This window comes from Crocuta crocuta, unplaced genomic scaffold (assembly GCF_008692635.1).
Source record: "Crocuta crocuta isolate KB4526 unplaced genomic scaffold, BGI_CrCroc_1.0 scaffold234, whole genome shotgun sequence".
Classification (NCBI taxonomy): domain Eukaryota; kingdom Metazoa; phylum Chordata; class Mammalia; order Carnivora; family Hyaenidae; genus Crocuta; species Crocuta crocuta.
In genome coordinates, this window is record NW_027529647.1 from 2,703,468 (window position 1) to 2,723,443 (window position 19,976).

Genomic DNA, 19,976 nt, shown 5'->3' on the forward strand with positions numbered 1-19,976 from the left:
ATGCTCTGCAGTTAGGTTGTGGTGGCATTGGGACGCTGTGCGTATATCTAATAGACCTAGATTGTCCACTTTTTTTTTTTAATTTTTTAACGTTTATTTATTTTTGAGAGAGAGAGATGGAGCATGAGCAGGGGAGGGGCAGAGAGAATCTGAAGCAGGCTCCAGGCTCTGAACTGTCAGCACGGAGCCTGACCCAGGGCTCAAACTCAGACCGTGAGATCATGACCTGAGCCAAAGTCAGTCGCTCAGCCAATTGAGTCACCCAGGTGCCCCTGGATTGTCCATTTTTAATAGTTAATTCATGTTAGTTGAATCTCACTTGGGTTTAAGCGCATGGGTGACTCAGTTAGTTGAGCATTTGATTATAGCTCAGGTCATGATCTCGAGGTGAGTTTAAGCCCCACATGGGGCTTTGTGCCAGTGGTGCAGAGCCTGCTTGGGATTGTCTCTCTCCCTCTCTGGCCCTCCCCCACATGGGCATGCGTGTGCACACTCCCCCCCCAATAAACTTAAAACCAATTTTTTTAAGAACCAGAAATTTAAAAGGCTAAAAACGGAAACTGTCGCTTCCCATGGCCAGGCTGAGGGTGCAGAATGGTTGGGTGTGCTTCTCCAGTCCTGGGTATGAGCTTTCTCACGTGCGTTTTCAAACTAGGGGTCGCTGTGGTGAAGATGAAGAACCCCCCGGTGAACGGCCTCAGCCTGGAGTTGCTGACGGAGTTGGTCATCAGCCTGGAGAAACTGGAAAACGACAAGACCTTCCGAGGCATCATCTTGACGTCGGTGGGTACTCAGCTCCCTGGGTTCGGATCGCAGCAGGAACCCGCTCCGAGGTCACATCTGCAGGGCACGTGCTATAGAATAACCGGCTAGACCCGGCTGTGGGTGCCACCGGGGACCCTAGTCCTGAGCCCAGTCCAAGGGCGACCCCAGGGGTCCTGGCATCTGTGGGCCGATGGCTCCCCCACAGGAGACGGCGGCCTGTGCCCAAGGCCCTACTGGGGAGAGCGCATGTGCCCTGCGGTGGGGCCAGAGCTCAGGGGAGGGCAGGGACGGCCCGGAGCCCCTGCCGGTCGGTGAAGGGCAGTCCACCTGGACATCCTGTTGGCAGTGGAGCCGCCAGGTGTGTCCCCGGGGGGCACGGTAGTGACGCCCACGCTCCCTCGTTCCTCAGACTCAGGTTTTCAGAGGGCAGACTTTGCCTTCTGAGTTCTCCAGGCAACCTTGCTGTTGCGTCCCAGAGCCGACAGATGCTGGTATTTAACGGTGTCTCTGGGAAGGGTGTCCCTGGTGGGGCCGCGGAGGGGGCCGTCCTCAGAGCCTGGGCCGGTTTTCAAACCCAGACCCGCAGGAGCGGGGGTCTCACTTGCTCCTTCCTGTGTCCACGGCCTTCAGGCCCACCCACTTGGCCAGGAGAGGAGATGGAGGAGATGGAGCTGCGAGGTGGGAGCCTGGGCCTGATGTAACAGCCCTTTGTCGGGTTGTGAAGAGCCCTGGAGTCGCCCTTCGAGTTGGGAGGAACCTCCGCATGAGCGTCTCCTGCTGGAAGGGCCACCGTATTACAGAGACCAGTGAGAGCCGTTGTTAAAGGCGGAAGGTCACGGTCTCTTCCAGCCAAGGCTGGGCCCGTCCACTGGGCCTGGGCCTGCTTTTCTTTTCTTTTTTTTTTTTTAATGGTTTTTTGTTTTTATTTCTAGGAGAGAGAGAGAGACAGCGTGAGCAGGGGAGGGTCAGAGAGAGAGGGAGTCACAGACTGAAACAGGCTCCAGGCTCCGAGCTGACAGTCAGCACAGAGCCCGACGCGGGGCTCGAACCCACGAACCGCGAGATCATGACCTAAGCGAAAGTCGGACACTTAACTGACTAAGCCACCCAGGCGCCCCATGGGCCTGCTTTTCTTAAACCCTTGGGTGGTCCTGGGCATGGCCTGGTGGGGTCACAGCTCCGGGCTCTTGGGATGGGTCTGATGCATGTGCCCGGGGTCCTGTGGAGCGGCCCCCGGGGAAGAGAGTCCAAGGGAGTGACTTGGTGGTGCTCCAGGGGCAGGTCACTGTGACGGGTGCAGCTGACCTGTCGGGACCCAGAGCAGTTCCCTGGGAACATTTTGCTCTGGTAATTTCTGAAAATGCTCCGTTTCAGAAGTTTTGAAGTGCGACATTTTGTTCATTGTGCTCTGGAAACAAGAGCCATGAGAACAGGACACTTGTGACCCTCAGTAACCAAGTGAGGGTCCCCGCGGCTCCCCCTGCCGCCCCCTCAAAGCGGCACGGCCCCCAGGGGAGGGGGAACCGGCTTCTGTCCCTCTGAAGCCCACATTGTCCCCAGAACTCTCATCTCCCCACAAATGGGTCTCTGTGTGTCCTCGGCTGAGTGCCTACTATGTCTGCAGCACAAGGTGGGCCCTCGGTCGGTGACGGTGCAGCGTGACGCAGCTGTTGTGGGGACACGTGACAGGCCGCAGATGAGGGCTCCCGACCCCAGTGCGCTGTCTCCGCTGTCCTGGGGCGTCCCTCTCCGCTGCCGGGTCCCGGAGCCCCTGCATCCCGCCTCTTCCGCCCTGGGTCTCAGTAGCCACCTTTCCCTCCCCTCCGAAGGCCCCCTGCTTCCGCGTGGTCTCGTGCTGCTCACATCTGCAAACACACTGTTTGGAAGACAGTCACGCTCGTCGGTGCCGGGGGTGGAGGCGGACACAGCTAGGCCCACGGCAGGCTTGGTGCCGCGTCCCGGAAACCACGGCACGTCCGGTCATCTGGTGGCACAAGCCCCCATCAGGGTGTCCGGACCGTGGGCGCGCTCTTCCCACCCACGTGCAGACAAGCTGCGTGGGGTATTTGGAGGGCAGGGAGGGGTGCCCATAGCCAGCAAAGGATAGGAGAGGAGGCACGTGCCCCCACCTGTCCCCAGCGCAGGGCGTCCGTGAGAGTCCGCCTGCAAGTGTCCTGCGTGTGCAGGTCCGCGTGGGCCACATAGAACCGCGCTCTGCAGTCTGCACACAGCTTCCCTGTCGCTTAACGTGAGGATGTGGGGATGTCTCCTGTGACCATCTCGTACCTCACGTGTCCCCCCATGCCACACAAACCCGGTGGCTGTTGGCCCCAGTTAGTGAATCAGTAACAGGTCACACCAGCCCCCGACGTGCTCTGGCCACAGGAGCATCTGGTTTGCTTAGAGATGTTGTGACTTCACGACAGTCCCACGTGGTGGCCACTGAGCCCCCTACCCCACTCTGGGTGGGCAGTGTTCACTGGAGAGCAGCGCCGTGGCTGGCGGTCCTCTGCGCCTGCTCCCCCTTTTGTGAGGCGTGTCAGGACCTGGGGCACCCGCACGGGACCCACAGCCCTCTAGGCCAGGCTTCTGTCTCATGCACGAGAGCCCAGGACAGAGACTGGCTCCTCAGCCCGTGGCTGTGTCTTCCTGTCCTGCCTGGGTTCTGACAGCAGCACCTCCCGGCCAGCGCTGGCATCGGCAGTGTTCTTGACCTTGAGCATAAATAAGAACATGCGCCCCCTCCAGACTCTGCCCGGAGTCCCGTCCGGACCTCCAAGTTCCCCTGCCCGGGACAGCACGGCAGCCGTGCGCAGAGCCCGGGGGGGACACCTGACCCCACCTGCCTGTTTTGCCTTTTCCCATTTGAGACTGGAAAGTAGAAGGAACTAAGTCCGAGGGACGTCCGGACTGAGTGCCCAGAGCTCCCAGCTCTGGCTCCGGGGGGCAGCATCCTGCCACGTTGAACGTGACCTCGACCCTGCGGGCTCCTGGGCCCAGGAGAGGGGGGTGGTTGGGTTGCTGCAGGACACGGGTAGTGATGGGCTCTGGCGCCTTTGCTCTGTCAGGACTACCCCGGGGTCTTCTCTGCTGGCCTGGACCTGACGGAGATGTGCGGGAAAAGCCTGGCACACTACGCCGAGTACTGGAGGGCCGTGCAGGAGCTGTGGCTGCGGCTCTACCTGTCCAACCTGGTGCTGATAGCTGCCATCAATGTGAGTGTCCCCGCTCCAGGTGGCCGGGCCCACTCACTACGGCCAGCCCCGGGGGGCACGGGGGGGCCGGGAAGGCTGGGCAAGGGAACAGCTGGGGGAGACCCTCAGATGTACACTGGTGAGCTGCCCTTACAGACAGGCGGGGCCTGGTGACGGGGGTGCCTGGGGGGGGCAGGGACCAGGGCACACGGTCGACACGGCCCAGCAAGAGGGCTGTACGGGGAGAGGAGCACAAGGGGGGGATCAGATTCGCATCTGGAAACGTCGCTCTGGCTGCCCTGGAGCAGGTAGGGGCTGCTGAGACTCGGGAAGCGGTACGCCTGACCACACCGCGCCGGGGACACCCCACGGTGAGGTGCCAGAGGGCCTGAGCCAAGGAGCAGGAGGGTGGTGAGAGTCAGTACGACCCACGAGGCACGTGACAACTGAGAGCAGCTCGCCATCTCTGTTTGAGGCCGTGGGGTGCGTGAGATGAGGGCGTGTGAGTTTCAGGTTGCCAGGACATCCTGCTGGGTATGGCGATGGGTCCTCTGGGATGTGACAGGTAGTAACCGCTCCAGCTAAATACCTGTTTGGCGTTTTAGCATCCAGGCCAAAGCCATGAAAAAACGGCTTGCCACCCTCACAGGAGGGTGATTTTCTGACCCCCAAGAGCTGGTGGTCCTGTGAGGGCCCGGGGCTGATGGGCAGGCCTGAGTCGCCTTCGTGCACACCCAGCCCGGCCGGTGTGGGTGCAGCGCCCTGGGAGCTCACACCCGCCTTGGGACCTGGCCCTCTGGGGGACGGTCGGGACCCGCCCCTGCAACACCAAAGCCAGGTGGCCTCTCTTCGCCTGCAGGGAGTCAGCCCTGCTGGAGGCTGCCTGTTGGGCCTCACCTGTGACTACCGCATCCTGGCCGACAACCCCAAGTACACCATGGGGCTGAACGAGACTCGGCTGGGCATCATCGCCCCCTTCTGGTAAGGCTGGGGACTGCGCCCGCGCTCCGCTGGGCCCTGGGCGGGGCCGATCCACCCGGGGCCTCCAGCAAGCGAATGTGTTCCAGGTTCAAAGACACCTTTGTGAACACCGTCGGGCACCGAACCGCGGAGCGCGCCCTGCAGCTGGGCTTGCTCTTACCGCCCGCAGAGGCCCTGCAGCTGGGCTTCGTAGACCAGGTGGTGCCCGAGGACCAAGTGCAGAGCGCAGCACTGTCGGCGATGACCCAGTGGCTGGCCATTCCAGGTGAGGGGCACAGGGAGAGGCAGCAGGCGTGCGCACTGACGGGCAGAGCCTCCCCCCACCACGGCCGGATGCTCTGGTGAGACCAGAGCCTTCACGCAAAGGTGCTCATGCAGGTCGTGAGCGTGCCATTTGTAACAGCAGACTTCGTGTCCTGGGGTCACTGTGACAACCTACCACAAGGTGGGGGTGGTACTTAAAACCACAAAACGCATTCTTGATGTCAGTAGACTGGGAGACCAAAATCATAGTTTGGGCAGGGCCGTGCTCTCTCCAGAGGCTCTAGAAGGCTCCCGACGCTCCTTGGCGTGGATGTTTGTCATCGCCACCTCTGCTTTCCCCTTCATGTGGCCTGCTCTTCGACACCCCTTCCTTTCTCCTTTAGGACGTTCTATGATTTAGGGCCCACTCTAAACCCCAGATGACCTCATTCCGACACTACGTCCGCAAAAACCCCCATCCAGATAAGGCCACACACACAGATTCTAGAGCTGTGCTTTGGACTTGCACGTATCTTTTGGGTCCGCTAGTCAACCCACTGCACCATTAGAAACAGCCTGCAGGTTGTTTGTGGAAACAAGGCTGGGCATGTCAGCTGTGACGGAGCCTGGAGGTCAGCAGACTCGCTCTACGGAGACAGGTGGATTTTGCGCCCTGCGGGTCCGCGTCTGCCCCGCGTCTATGCGGCCTGGGAGCACAGAGGCAGCCAGAGCGTGTCTGTATTCAGTACACGGGACCCCTGTTACCTTCACATAGTTTTCATGTGTCACCAAAAGGTCTTTTTTTCAATATTTTTTCCAGTTCTATAAAAATGTAAAAATAGGGGTGCCTGGGTGGTTCAGTCGGTTAACCATCTGACTCTTAAATATTTTTTTTTTATGTTTTATTTATTTTTGAGAAAGAGAGACTAGTATGACCTGGGGAGAGGAAGAGAAAGAGGGAGACACAGAATCTGAAGCAGGCTCCAGACTCTGTCAGCACAGAGTCCAACATGGGGCCCAAACTCGTGAACCATGAGATCGTGACCTGAGCCAAAGTCAGACACTTAACCAACTGAGCCAGCCAGGTGCCCCAACCATCTGACTCTTGATCTCAGTTCTGGGTCATGAGTTCAAGCCCCATGTTAGGCTCTGCAGTGAAGCCTACTTAAAAAAAAAAAAAAAAAAGGAAAACCATTCTTAGCTCACAAGGTTTGCTGAGCCCTGACACAGGCCCAGCTAGGTGCTGCGCGCTGTTAATGATATTGTAGAAGAACCTTTAGTGGCACGGAAAGTCCCCCCGTAGTACAGTTGAGTGAGAATAACCGGGTAAAAGGCAATTGTTACCGTGTCATCCTATATGTTTTTAATAGAAATTGGGAGGCAGTGGGAAACAGGTGGTTTTCATTTTTTTCTTTCCTTGCTTGTATTTTCTAAGTTTCCGACCAGAGTTCCTGTTGGAACTCTCTCGGAAAGGTTGGGGACGATACCGCTGTCTTGGAGGGCGGTTTTCACACATGGACCTTTTCTGTAGACCACGCCCGACAGCTGAGCAAAAACATGATGCGCAAGCCCACGGCCGACCGCCTGGTGAAACAGCGTGACGCGGACATCCAGTATTTCGTCAGCTTCATCTCCAGGGACTCCATCCAAAAGTCCCTGCACACGTACTTAGAAAAGCTCAAAGAGAAGAAACACTAAGGGCTGGGCCGCGCACATGGCGCTTTCCACCGTATGTGCCCTTCCAGGGGCCCTCTGGTTCCGAGGGGGTTTCACTCCAACTTGAAGGCGCTTTCGGCTCTTGGTTTTCCTGATCTTCTTGGAAGCCGTGTTCCCAGTAGCTAGTGTCCCCAGGCCACTGTCCCCCACGAGCACCTTTTCTGCCTTGCACGTGGGCAGGGCAGGATTGGAGGCAGCGTTCTCAGTTTAGGAATCATGAACTGGCAGGTGGGGCAGTTCAGGACCTCAGCGACGTCACCGCTGACGACTGTCCCCTTTCCCAGAGCAGAAGTGTGAATAAATCTTTGTGCTGTCCCCTCACTGGCTCCCCGGCCACCTGACTGCTGGGGGCACGCGGCCAGCTCGTTGTGGGCTGATAACCCGCGCGGGACGCCCAGAGGAAAGCCCTCTGGCCACCACATCTGCCTGTCTAGATGGAGGGGGCACAGAGCCCGGGAGCCTGGGGCGTGGGGAGGGGCGTTGCTGGTGAGCCAGTCTGTGCTGCAAGAGCCCGGGTCCTACTTTAGAGAGAGTGCACGAGAAAAACTCATGCAGGCCCTTGAAGCAAAGGTATTTCCTCCACACGGTGCAGGTGTCTCCAGAGTTGCCACATGCGAGATGTTTCCCAAGTCAGAAACCTCACTGGGCCCCTGTCAGTTATACCCTGTCCCCACTTGTGCTTGTTCCCGATCCTCAGGTGACAGGCTTCTCGGGGACAGGGGCCACAGCTCTCCCAGACAAGTCCTTGCCCGGCCCAGGGCTGGATACCCGCCTGCCAGCCTGGGCAAGGAGTCCAGCCCACTCACCGTGGCGGGGGAGGGGCAGCGGGGACTGTGAGCTTGGCCTTGTCTGTCAGCACTGCCTCTGTGTGTGTGTGCACGTGTGTCCCCAGCTGCGCTCACACGGGTCCTTGGGTGCATTTATAGTTCACACGAGGGAAAACTAAGCTTCCAGTTGTAAGCACTGGAGCTGCGTTCTAGAGCCTGGTCTGGAGGTTGTCAGTTCCCAGCAGGGTGTGACATGGGCAGCCAGGTCATCCCTGCTCCCCTAGGGGGCGGGACCTGGAACCCACCGGGCTGCAGGACCCAAGTTGGGGCCTCAAAGGAGCTGAGTCCTAAGAAAGGACACGGAGGCCTTGAACCGACCAGTGTGTGGGCCTGGCTAAGCGCTGGCTCTTGTTTATTGAGCATAGCCAGTGACCCAGCAGTCTGCAGGGTGCTTCTCACAACCCTACGAGGTAGACGTAAAAGCCCATTTTAGAGGCGGGGAGACAGGCCGAGGGGGCTGCAGTGTGTCCACAGCCGCTTGTCCGGCCAGCCCTGCCCCACCGCGTGCTGGGGCTTTGCCAGCCGCCCGGAAGGAGTCCTGTGGGGGCCAGAGTCCTCATGTCGAGTCTGGAGGCAGCATGCCCTGACCAGGCCTGGAAGGTTTTCAGTGGGACTTCAGGGTCACTTCCACAGGAAAATGGTCACTGATGGCAAGGGCCTGGAGGGAAAGGAGGTTGAGCCTCAGCAGCCCCGCTGGGCAGCCTGTCCTCCCTCAGGCTCCAACCCCTCCACACCCCTCACCCCGCTGGAGCCCCCCGGGGCATCTACCTACAGACCACTGCGCTGCTTGCAGGTGGGGTGGGGCTCGGACTGGGGACCCCAGTCCAGGAGAGGCCAAGGGCATCTCCTCCTGCCATCCTAGACTTGTTCCTTTGAGCAGAACTGAGCCCCTAAGGACCCTTCCGAAATTCTAGCGCAGGGAGGGGCGCCCCAGCCGTGGGCAGCCGGCCGCTGGCAGTCCCCCGCTCACCTGAGTCTGGTCCAGGCCGAACTCCTCCTGGAAGTTGTGCACAGCGGCCGACTGGGGCTTCAGGCTCCTGCGCAGGCGGGCGCCGCACACCACGATGCGGTCGTAGGCGCAGTCCGAGTTGCCCACGGTGGTGTCGGCGCTGTCCGGGATGAGCCACTTGAAGACCTCGCTGCTACGCAGGCGGACGGCCGGCCAGTCCTGCGCCCGCACGTAGCTGCAGTCCGCGTTGAAGTCGCCCAGGAACAGGAAGTCCTGCGGGGGCCGCGGAGCCGGGGCTGAGCCCGCGCGAGGGACGCGCGCACCCCCGGGACGCGCCCGCCGGTGTCCCACTTACGTCGGTGCCCCACTTGTCGATCACGTCCAGGTACACGTCGTAGAGAGCGTCGATCTCCGCCACGGCCTGGTGCGGCGCCGAGTGCAGCGGGATCAGCACCAGCTCCCCGGCAGCTGCGGGAGGCGCGCNGTACGTGTCCACCACCGACACCGCGTCCTTCCTGGGGAAGGGGACGGGTGGTGGCGCTGAGCCGGCCCCCTCCTGGGCCGCGCACCCAGGCCCCGGGGCCCCGCCCCTCACCTGTAGACAAACAGGTACATTTCTTTGTACTGGTCCCGACCCAGGGGCTCGCTGCTCACGAAGCTGTACTCGTGCTTGGACACGCTGCGGAGACAAGGGCCAGGCCCGTGGTCAAGTCACCCGCCGGGCCCTGCGAGCCTGACCCGGGCCCCGAGCGCTGGACCCTGTCCCCCGCACCTGTTGATCTGCTCCATGAGCGCCGACACGGCGCTCAGGTCCGGGTCTCGCACCTCCTGCACCAGCGCGATGTCATAGCCAGCTAGGATCTGGAGGAGGGGCCGGCAGGTGCGGGGTCACGCGCGGCGGAATCACCGGAGAAGCCCCGCTGCGGCCCCGCCTCCCGGCCCCGGCCTCACTTGCGCAATGACGCCGCCGCAGGCTGGGTCCGACACTTTGCTGTCGCCAAAGCTCTGGATGTTGAAGGCTCCGATGCGCAGCGCTGTGGCCCTGGAGGCCCCCAGCGCCCAGAGCGCAGCCAGTAGGAGCCGGAGCCCACCCATTGCGCGGAGCAGCCGGGCTGGGAGCGATAGAGACGCTTTTGAGCTCGCGTCTGGAGCCAGACACACCGAGCAGCCCCTCTCCGCCCCAGCCCTGGGGCCGCAGTCCCGCAAGAACCCCTGACCCAGAGGTTCCCTGCGTGTCCATGTGTCCCCAGTGATGTGCTAGGCTTACCGTGGCCATTCTACCCCATGGGGAAACTGAGCCCCAAATACAATGACCCCATTCCCATCCAGCCTCCTGGTCAGCCGAGCCCTCCCAGCCACGGCACCCCCACACCCGCAGGCTCCATCACTCACCTGGGATGTGGATGGGGCAGCGGCCGGGGCTCAGGATCTAGGTCGGAGATCTGGGCTGGGGGTGTGTCTGCCTTGGTGGGGCAGCAGTGGTGAGGCCAGGACTCAGGCAGGTATTTGAGGCCCTGATCCAGGGAGGGGCTGGACTGCTCTGGGTCCGCCCCCCAACAAAGCTGGACGCTGGCACTCCTGGTGGCTGGTCCCAGGGAGAGCCCTGAGGGCCACTGCTCTGGTGCCCCCAAGCCCGTCAGAAGCAAGACTCCAAAGACCCTGACCGCCTCCCAGCCCCGTGTCAGGATGGATAAGAGGCTCACCACCCACGGTCCAGTCCTTGTTCCTGTCCTCTCCCCACCCCCGAAACCAGGTCATCCAGAATCTCCCTCCTTCAGCGGTGCCCTCTGGGAAAATAAGGCAGTGCAGCCCTGTCCCCCCACACGCTGTCACCTCAAGGGGGAAAAGCTTCGGTCCCCTGTGCGGACAGACGGCACTGGGGCTGTAGGCGGGGAAGCAGCACCCCTGGGCCTCAGGAAGCTGGGGTCACAGCTCCAGCTGGGCAGGGCGCGAGGAGGAGGCTGCCTGTCCACATGCCAGTGCCACCCACGCACCGCCAGGGTGCCGCCAGCCCCCCCGGGGCCCTGGGCGGGGTGGCCGGGCACGGGAGTCCAGAGGGTGGCCCGGGCAGGCGTGCTGCCACAGGGAAACTGCCGGGACAGTGGCCCCCCAGCCCTCGAGGCTGCCGCTGCCACGGCAACATCACAAGTGGTGGGGTTTTCACGTTTTATTGTAAAGCAACAAAAAATTGTATTTACACTCCCACATCCGCTGCAAACATCTGAATTCTGTGTCCCTTCTTCTCTGGGTCCTCGCCCCACCCAGCCCAGCCCCCACGACCCTGTAGGTGGCCACGTTAGACAATGACCGTCTGCACCTCCAGCTGGCCCTCCGGCGAGGCGATGACCAGCTCGCCCGCGTGCTCCAGGATTTCAATGTCCTCCGATGAGACCATGGTCACCGTGGCCTGCTCAGCGCCATCTGCACCCGCTCGGGCCGTGAGTACAGTGCCCTCGCTGATGGCCGAGGCCAGCGTCATGGCCACCTGCTCCGTCAGGCTCTCAGGGGTAGCAATGGTGATGGTGTCCGCGGCGGCGGCCTCTGGGCCCAGCCCCGCCTCCTGGTCCATAGTCACATTCTGCACAATGATCTGGTGCCCGGCGCTGGCCTGGTGCACAATCTGCTGTACCACCTTCATGATGTGGCTGTCCACCTGTGGGTGGCTCACGGCTCAGCTCGCAGCTGGGGGGGGTGGCCACACCGCCCTCCTCGGCCCTCCCCCAGCCCCTCACCTCCGTTTGGGCGCCTTCAATGATCTCCGCGGCTTCGCTAGCCTCCGCATCGTCCGCAGCGGCCTGGGCAGGGGTCAGAGGTCAGCCGGCCCTGGGGGAGGCTCCGCCCCCCCCNGTCCTCAGCGAGGACTGCGGCGGCAGCAGTGGGGCTCTCCTCCGCCACCAGCAGCTCCTCCACCTCCAGCAGGCAGCCGCCTGGGGGTGGGGGGGCTCGGTCAGCACGCCGGACGACACCCNCCCACCGCACCCAGCCCTGACCTTTGGTGCGCAGGTGCCGGTTGAGGGTGCCGTGCTCGGCGAAGCCCCGGCCGCAGCGGTAACACTTGAAGGGCTTCTCGCCCGTGTGGTGCCGCACATGCCGCACCAGGGAGCCCTTCTCCCGGAAGCCGCGACTGCAGAACGGGCACACGTGCGGCTTCTCCTCCAGGTGCGTCCGGAAGTGCACCTGCTGGGCGTTCTGTGGAGCCCCACCATCAGTGCTGGCCTCGCCTTGGCCCAGGGCCCGGCTGGAGGGGCTATGCGGTCAGGGAGGGCCACCTCAGCCCCCGGGCGGGGCAGGGACCTGCGGTCTGGAGGCAGGGAACGGGGCAGGGATCTGGCCCAGGAGAGGGGAGCCCTTGGGGTCAGGGGTCAGGGCCTGAGCCGCCCACCTTGGTCTTATAGCACTTGCCACACTCAGGACACGGATAGGGCCGCTCGTCCGAGTGCACGCGCCGGTGGCCGCGGACATGCGCGATGGTCTTGTAGAGCTTCCCACAATCTCCACAGCGGAAACGGCGCTCGTGCACGTGAACCTCCTGGTGCTTCTTGAGCAGGTAGGCCTTGGGGAAGGCCTTGCCGCACTGCACGCACGTGAACGGCCTTGGCCCTGGGGCCACACAGAGACGTGAGGCCGGGTCTCCACCGAGGGCCCCATGCACCCATCCTGGCTGGCCACTGCCCAGTGCCCCCCACTCCTGCCACCCACCTGCATGGCCCCGTTTGTGGGCCTCCAGGGTGGCCGCTGTCGGGAAGGTCTCACTGCACTGAGGGCATGGGTGGGTCCTGGGCACAGCTGAGGCCCCGCTGGCCACCTGCTGGGAGGGGGGGGTGTCATAGCATGCCTCTGGCACCCACTGTGGGCTGGACACCAGCAGTACAAAGAACAGAGCCATGGTACCCCCACACCGGCAAGCTCCAGCACAGGCCCAGGGAAGGCAGTAAACGGGGAAGAATCACTGCACAAAGTAACGTGATGTTTCCACCCCAGGGAACACAGCAAGGGTGGCTGCCAGGCCAGGGTCGCGACCTTGTGCCCAAGGTCTGACCCCCAAAGGAGCTCGCCAGTGGCGCGGGCACCTACTGTCTCCACTGGCTCCACCTCCAGCAGCGGCAGCTCTGGAGGACCGTCTCCCAGGGGCTGGGGACTGGGCGCCGCAGGAGGGGCTGGCTCCAGGGCCCCCTCCTCTCCAGTGACACGCTCAAGGACGATGCCGGAGTTCTGCATGGCCTGGTGCAGCAGGTTCTCACGGCCAGCCTCGCCGGAACAGGGGAGCTCCTCGGAGCTGGGGGGCTGTGGGCAGCAGAGGGAGGGCAGCTGGCCCGGCATCGACACTCGGCACCTGCTTGCACGCACTACACAGGGCAGAGCCAAGGGGCCTCGGGGGCACTGTGCATAGCCTGGGGGAGCCCCACAGCCCGCTCCACCTCACCCCCAGCTCCCTGTCCCTCCCTGCCCTGTGGCATGCCATTGGTCTCCCGTCTCCCCTGCAACCAGACCGTGCACCAGGAAGGCAGGCCAGACTGGTCCTGTCCCCACCGGAGCCACTGACCAGCATGGAGCCCAGCACTAAGTGGACAGAGGCCACCCCCCTTGCCTGCCCGCACCTCTGGGGCCAAGGCTTTCATGCCCAAGGGAAGCTCTTGCATCTGGACATGGACTTCGTGGATGACAGTGCCCTTGGCGTCTGTAACCAGGTGAATCACGGGTGATGTCTCCATAGGTTCACCCGTCACTGATGCTGACGTAACAGTCCCCATGGTGGAGGCGCCAGATCCTTTAAGGCAGAACCAGGAGAGTCCATGAAGAAGCTGCCGACCAGGGCAGCACCCAGGCCGGGGGCCAGGGCAGGGAGCCCCTACCCCGCTGACCTGCAGGCGTGTCCTCTTTGCCCACAACCACGTCCTTGCTCATGCTGAAGCGAATCTTTTCTGTGCACGGGGTGAGAGACTTGAGGTGCCGGGTCAGCGCGCCCGACTCCCGGAAGCTCTTCCCACACTTGGCACACTTATAGGGGCGCTCATCTGCAGAGAGGGCGGAGTGAGCCCCGGGCAGGGAGGGTGGCCCGGGGCCACAGCCTCACGCCCCCCCCNTGTGTGCCGCCGGTGGTGCCGGATGAGCGAACCCTTGGTCCGGAAGGACGCGCCACACAGCTTGCACTCGTGGTCCTTGCGGCTGCTGTGGGTGACCATGTGGGCCTTGAGGATGCTGCCCTGGGGGAGGGGGGAAGGGGGCTCAGGCACCTCTCCGGCAGTGCGGCGGGGAGAGGGGGGAGGCCCGGCGCACCCGTCGCGGGGGCCGCACACGGGGGGCTCACCGTCTTGAAGGTCTTGTGGCACAGTGCGCACACGTAGCGGCCGTCCTTGTTCACCAAGAGCTTGACCTGCGCCTGCTCGCCCTCCCCGGGGAGCCCCGGGCCCTGACGGCTGGGGCTGCCCGGGGCTTCTGCCATCTCGTTGTCCCCCGCCTCTGCCTCAGCGGCCACAATGACCTCTTTGATGTGTCCACCGCCTGAGGAGAGGCAGGTCAGCCTGAGCCTCGGGACGCTGCGGGCCCTGCCACCTCCTTGGATCCCTGCCCGGGGTGTTGCTAGGACATGGTGGCCTGACCGCCCTCCGGCCCCGGGCCTGGCACCTGCTCCATGAGTGGGAGGCCGCCCAGAGGAGCTCCGGGACCCAGAATGCGCCCAGCGGGGACACCCACCATGAGCACCAGAGCCCCCTCCCAAGCCAAGGAGCACAGGACGGGATGTGTGCAGGGCTCCTGCCCCGTCTGAGGACAACTGAGTGCCCCCCCGGCTCACGGCCATCGGCCCTGCTCACTGTACCGGCTCCCACTGACGGGCAACAAAGATGACTCCGCGGGTCACCCTGTCTTGAGGCAGGGAGGCTGGGCACCCGCCCGGGAGAGAAACGCCTGGGGCTGCCTGAGGAAGGGGGCCTGGCCTCGGCGCCTCTCACGGGTGATGAAAAGATCTGACAACGTGCAAAGCTAAGCTATAAACACACTTCATAATTTCTGCTCATAAAAATGACATGTGGGAAGCGGCTGTAAAGCCACTTCTTAGGAACCAGCTCCATCAGCCAGGCATGGTGTTTTGACAAGCCATTCTCCCAAACAGAACGCAAGCACCGTGACTCAGAGACAATTAAGGGCATCTCTCGCCCATGCCAGAGCGGACGTGCTTGATGCTCTATCTTTCCTTCACCCCAGAAGCAACCTCCAGAACGACAGGGACCTCTGCCAAGCTAGGACGTGGGACAGAGCATGGCACAAGACACAGCAGACGGAGGGCTCGAGGAAGGAAGAACATGGCTGCCCCGAGTCCAGAGATGAAAAGCAAGTCTGTTTCCAGCAAAGAGGCAGGAGGGCTTGCAAGAGGTATCTGGGCCCCCGCACAGCCCCTGCCGATCGATCGTGGCCCCTGGCCCCGCAAGGGGTAAGACACCCCCAGCCCTGGGATGCCAGCGACTGGCAGTTTAGGACTCTAGCCAACCCTGGAGCAATGAGCAGAGGACCCCCGGGGGCGTTTGGGGCACCAAGATGCCTGCAAAGGGGGCAACAGGGGACAAGAAAGGTGGGAGGTATCGGGAGAGGAGCCCCCAGAGCACGGGGGGGCCGGCTGCCGGTCGGGGTGGTGGGAAGGGGCCTGGCCAGGGGTGCAGCACGGGGGGTGCCGCCCAACCCCACAGAATTTGTTTTCCCATGGGACACCACCCAGGGCCAGAGCACGGCCCCACCCCCCACATGACAACATTCCTATCCACAATGGCGGCAGGTGAGTGTCCCTGTCCACAGGAGCGTTGGGCCGGGGCAAGGACAGCAGGGAGACAAGGACGGATGTCTGGCCACCGCCCTGAGGCGGGACCGTGGCAGAAAGGCCTGCTCTGAGGCTCCCCTCCCGAGGTCTCCACCTCTCTTCCTGCCCCAGCTGGTCCCAAGGGCTTCCCAAGGCCAAGTTCTACCTGTCGCCCAAACCCACATCCCGTCCAGCCGCCCACTCGGGCACCTGCCAGGACTCCTGCCCAGCAGACCTCCAGGTGACAATCCTTCCGTTCCCCGCCGGGCAGCAGGCCGCACCCTCGTGCACACAGCCAGCCCCGGCTGCCCTCTGAAGGCTCCCCCTCCCCATTCCAGACCCATCAACCCCCCTCTCCCAGTGCACGTCAGCAAGGCCCTTTAACTTAAAAAGAGCCGTCAAGGAGGCTGACTGGGCACAGTACGCTCATAAAAGCCAAGTGAGAATCAGGGCAGGAGTTGCCACCCCCACAGGGGAGGGGACAGCCAAGGTCAGGCAGCAGGTCAGGACAGAGCTGGAGCCAGCAGTGCATCCCATGCGTACCCCCACCTGACCCATCAGAGCAGACTCGGGGGTGGGGAGCAGGAACCAGGGTGGGCAGAAAAATGGGGAAGATTCCAGAAGGACCAGGGAAAACACAGTCTGCGGAAACAGCAGGAGCAAGCAGCCAGCTCGTGACTGTGCACAAAGTGAGGACTCCCTGAGCGCAGGCCACACGCTGCCCTTCTCCTGGCGGGCAGGGCGGGTGCCCAGTGCTGACTCCTGAGGGCCGCAGGCCTCCTCAGGCAGGCCTCGCTCTCAGGAGAGCAGGACACGGGCAGCAAGGGTCCCTAGGCCCCAGCTCTGACCACAAGCAGCCGTGCTGAGAGCCACACACGGACAGCCACTGGGCACGGTGCCGCCTTACCCACGATGTCGGGGCCGTGGCTCATGTCTGCCGTTAACGCGGCCGTCTCCACCACGATATGGGCCACCGTGATGGGCTCCTCCGGGCCGGCCACCGCTGGCACCACCTACCGTCGGGGGACAGGGGACAAAGAGGACTCTTCTGCGGGGCTCCAGAGTTCCCTTGGCTGGGAGAGGGCAGGTTGATGTCCACGCGGGGAGGCTACGGTGGGACCGGTCATCTCCCCCGGCCTCTCTCCCACCCCTGCTCTCGGTCTGACTCTCAGCCTGGTCCCTCCAACCCAAGCCTAAGGGCTCAGCCCCAGGACTCAACACCCCTGGCCACCGTGGGCCGGACGCAGAGCACCGAGCACCCTCGTGGAGGGCTCCAGAGAGCAGTGACTGGCAGCTCTGGCCCGAAGCTCAGGAGGCTGTGGAGGGATGAAGGTCAGCACCCTCACCCACCAGCCCCAGCCAAGGTATCGAGGGATGTGGGGCCACCAGGAGGAGCCAGGAAAGAGCACAGGGTCCGAGTGGGATCGCTGGGGGCCCCCGTCCTCTGGGCCACTGCCTGTGATGACCTGAGGCAGCCAACCTCTCCCAGAGCCTCCTTCCTTCCCACTTCCATCCGATGAGGGACGCGAGAACACCGCCCTGCAAAGGTGCTGGGGGCCCTCAGAGGCCTGGACACCTACAGGCCACACACGTGCAGCACGACGACCTTGGCCATGTTTATGACAAGGTAGCAGGAACCCGAGGCACCCTGTGTGGGATCCCGAGAAACCATGTGTACAGGGGCGCCTGGGGGGCTCAGTGGTTGAGCATCTGACTCTGGGTTTCAGCTTAAGTCATGATCTCAGTCTGTGAGTTCAAGCCCCGTGTCAGGCTCTGTGCTGCCGGCGCAAAACCTGCCTGGGATTCTCTCTCTCTCCCTCCCTCTCTCTGTCCTTCCCCCAGCCTCTGCCTCTCTCTCAAAATAAATAAACAAATTTAAAAAAGAAAAAGAAACCATGTATGCAGGGCAGGAGATAAGCCAAAAGAACAAAAGCCACCATGACAGCCCTGAGCAAGGACAGACCCTGAGGCTGCCAGAAAGGAGGGATGTCATCTGCGCAGGCTTCAGCCAGAGGTTGCTGAGAAGGCCAGGCCACACTGGGCCATCCAGGAAGCCCAGGAACACTGCCAAGCTCTTGGTGGCAGGGCCCAGACCCCCTCATCCATGACCAGATGCCTGCCCTCTGCCCACCCCCCTGCCACAGGCCTGCCCGGGCATACATACACCCCCTCCCACCACCAGGTGAGCCCAGGGAGGAGGGCGCGCTCGCGCATGGAGAGGGCTCACCTCCGGGCCCAGCAGCGCAGCAGCTGGGGCAGCAGGCAGGGCCTCCTGAGTGGTCCGCTGGCAGACTTTCTGGAGTTTGTGCTGAACAAAGTCTTCCAAGGCAGTGAACTCGGCCTGACAGCGGCCACATCTGTGCACATCATCCTCATCTGCAACGAGCCTGCGCTCAGTGGAGCCCGGGAGGGCCTCCAGCCCTAGGCCAAATCCACCGGAGGGTGCCGTCGGACCAGAAGCACCTGCTGGCCTGGGGGAGGGGCCCACCCCAGAGAGAGCAGCAGGTGGTGACCCCAACCTCAGAGTGAGGCTGCAGGGATCCACGAGGCTGTCATGCCCAGAGCCGCCACTTAGAGGTGAGGGGACAGCCCCGGGGAGCAGCGACAAGGTGCGGGGATTCACCCACGCCAGTTTGGGGACAGTGGCGGAGGACCAGTTTAAGCCGGCTTCATTGGCTCTGAACAGGCAGGAGGCTCCCTTTCCTGGAGAAGACACTCAGGGTGGAACTTCCCAGAGGCGCTCCACAACCCAGGCTCCAGCCCCTCACCACGACCACGCCTGCCCCAGGTCCTACAGCAGACAGTGCCACTCACTGAGTCCTTCCCGGGTGCCTGGCACTGCTCTGGGGGTGTCCCCAAATCTAGCCGGCGCCCTGGGGAAATAAGGATGACTATTCTCCTTCCAGAAAAATGACCTGAGATTCAAGACCACCCAGCTGGTGAGTGTCCGGACCAGAACCTGAACCTGAGGGTCTACTCCACATGCCCCACTATTTGCGCAAAGGGATGAGAGGATGTTCCTTGTGCTTCTACAGAAGCCTGCCCGTCCCCACCACCTCTCATGTGGTCCCCACCAGGTCAAACCCAGGCCTGGCACATAGAAAGGAGCCCCATCAACATCTTTTGAGTTAGTGAGCAAAGGCCCACACAGAAGCCATGACTAGCCCACAGAAGACCACCCGCCAGAGGGCAGTCCCCTCCAGATGGCTCACAGTCACAAGCAAAGCACTGAGGTGCCCACCAGCCTTTTAACCTTCCCACTTTGCTCGCCAACCAAGTCTGACTCGCTATCGCCAATGGAGGAACACCCACAGCAGAAGGGGACAGACTCCGCCCCATGTCACAGTGACAAGGCTGGGGGCAAGCCCAGCAGGGCCCAGCAACCTCCAAAAAGATCCCTCTCCAGGCTGGCACTGCCTCTAGTGGCATTGCCCCTCCCCCAGCTGGAATAAGAAGGAGAAGGAAAAAAATGCACTGAGAATACGAGTTCTGTGAGACAGACACCACTACCCCAAGATCGCCCGCCAGCCCCGTCCTGTCTGGCCCAAACTACAGGCTCACAGGAGCCTAGAGGAGCTCAGAGAGAGAGATCCAACTCCTGGCACCTGTGTGTCAGCTCTGCCCTCAGCCAGTTACCACCGGCTCTATCTTCCTTCTCACCTGGGCCCTGGGAGGCAGCACAGCCCAGAAGGTACGGGAGTCAGTTGAGAAGTCACACTGTCCTGGCGTCCAATCCAGTCCTTGCTACTTACTAGCTGGGTGACCTGATCCCTTTCACACCTTTGAACCTCAACTTCTCTCATCCGCGAAATGGGAACAACAATAGGGGCATCCAGGGTTGGTTTGAGGATGAAAACACTGATGCCAGGAACGTGCTTAACACGTTTTTAGCAGCAGAAGGATCCCCTGCCCAGGATCAAACAGCCAGAAAGTGGCGAAAGCGGCAGGTCTGGGATGGAGCTGCAGGTTGGCTGCAGGGCCCCGGCTCCCCGAGGGGCAGCGTGGAGCCCCGAAGCCCCGCCCCCTGGAGCCTCGGGCCCCACCCCAGCCAGGGCTCTAGAGGCCCGTCAGGTGCATCGGGAGGGGGCCCAGAGGAGGGCAGGGCCTTGCGCAGACAGGGAGCGAAGAGGCGCCCGACCGCTGGCCTGAGGGGCAAGGCTGCCAGTGGAGGCGATGGCAGAGGTCTACACACGAGCGGCCCCACAGGCCTGGGCACCTGTGAGTATCCGTGAGTGGGCACCGAGCCCCACGGGGTGATGGGCAGCCCACAGGAGAGGCCCGAGGGTCTGAGGGAGCCGGAGGGCTCGTGGAAGGCTATGCAGACCCCTTGGGGACCCGTGAGGTCGGCAAGGAACCGGGGTCTGGGACGGTCTGTCAGGTCCACAGCTTAGACCATCGGAACCTCCTCCAGCCGGGACTGAGCCGTCCCCACCCCAGCCGCGCCCGACCCTGTCAGGCCCTGTCAGGCCCTGTTACCTTCTTCGCTAAAGGGCGCCGGGAGCCAGAGGAAT

The 19,976-nt window shown here is 62.6% G+C and overlaps 3 protein-coding genes across 4 annotated transcripts in view; 1 reads left to right on the forward strand and 2 right to left on the reverse strand.

Moving 5' to 3' along the window:
* The first annotated feature begins 659 nt into the window (after positions 1-659).
* On the forward strand, positions 660-7,220 carry ECI1 (enoyl-CoA delta isomerase 1). The gene is made up of 5 exons (XM_077762629.1): positions 660-783; positions 3,834-3,980; positions 4,819-4,940; positions 5,027-5,205; positions 6,715-7,220. The coding sequence occupies exons 1-5, from the start codon at positions 673-675 to the stop codon at positions 6,879-6,881; spliced, it is 726 nt and encodes a 241-aa protein (XP_077618755.1). The 5' UTR covers positions 660-672; the 3' UTR covers positions 6,882-7,220.
* Positions 7,221-8,034: 814 nt separating this feature from the next.
* On the reverse strand, positions 8,035-10,429 carry DNASE1L2 (deoxyribonuclease 1 like 2). 2 transcript variants are annotated; one of them, XM_077762627.1, is made up of 7 exons: positions 10,068-10,429; positions 9,627-9,787; positions 9,448-9,536; positions 9,271-9,354; positions 9,031-9,190; positions 8,697-8,948; positions 8,035-8,384 (listed from the first exon to the last, which is right to left on the reverse strand). In XM_077762627.1, the coding sequence occupies exons 2-7, from the start codon at positions 9,768-9,770 to the stop codon at positions 8,331-8,333; spliced, it is 783 nt and encodes a 260-aa protein (XP_077618753.1). In that variant the 5' UTR covers positions 9,771-9,787; positions 10,068-10,429; the 3' UTR covers positions 8,035-8,330. The 2 variants fall into 2 exon arrangements, with proteins under 2 accessions (XP_077618753.1, XP_077618754.1); XM_077762628.1 differs by lacking the exon at positions 10,068-10,429 and having other exon boundaries at positions 9,627-10,031.
* Positions 10,430-10,827: 398 nt separating this feature from the next.
* The window catches only part of E4F1 (E4F transcription factor 1), a 9,669-nt gene continuing 520 nt past the window's right edge, over positions 10,828-19,976 (reverse strand). The window contains 14 exon segments of the mRNA XM_077762621.1: positions 10,828-11,328; positions 11,408-11,477; positions 11,479-11,602; positions 11,666-11,864; positions 12,058-12,275; positions 12,375-12,480; positions 12,750-12,959; positions 13,274-13,443; positions 13,538-13,691; positions 13,760-13,879; positions 13,984-14,177; positions 16,373-16,478; positions 17,693-17,841; positions 19,942-19,976. Of these exon segments, the coding sequence (XP_077618747.1) occupies positions 10,972-11,328; positions 11,408-11,477; positions 11,479-11,602; positions 11,666-11,864; positions 12,058-12,275; positions 12,375-12,480; positions 12,750-12,959; positions 13,274-13,443; positions 13,538-13,691; positions 13,760-13,879; positions 13,984-14,177; positions 16,373-16,478; positions 17,693-17,841; positions 19,942-19,976 (2,212 nt within the window). The 3' untranslated portion in view covers positions 10,828-10,971.

Bases quoted from the DNA above. Each gene is read 5' to 3' on its own strand.
- ECI1 (XM_077762629.1), top strand. From the start codon at position 673: ATGAAGAACCCCCCGGTGAACGGCCTCAGCCTGGAGTTGCTGACGGAG. The intron at 3,981-4,818 runs GTGAGTGTCCCC...CTTCGCCTGCAG, and splicing joins TGCTGATAGCTGCCATCAAT to GGAGTCAGCCCTGCTGGAGG. The intron at 5,206-6,714 runs GTGAGGGGCACA...CCTTTTCTGTAG, and splicing joins CCAGTGGCTGGCCATTCCAG to ACCACGCCCGACAGCTGAGC.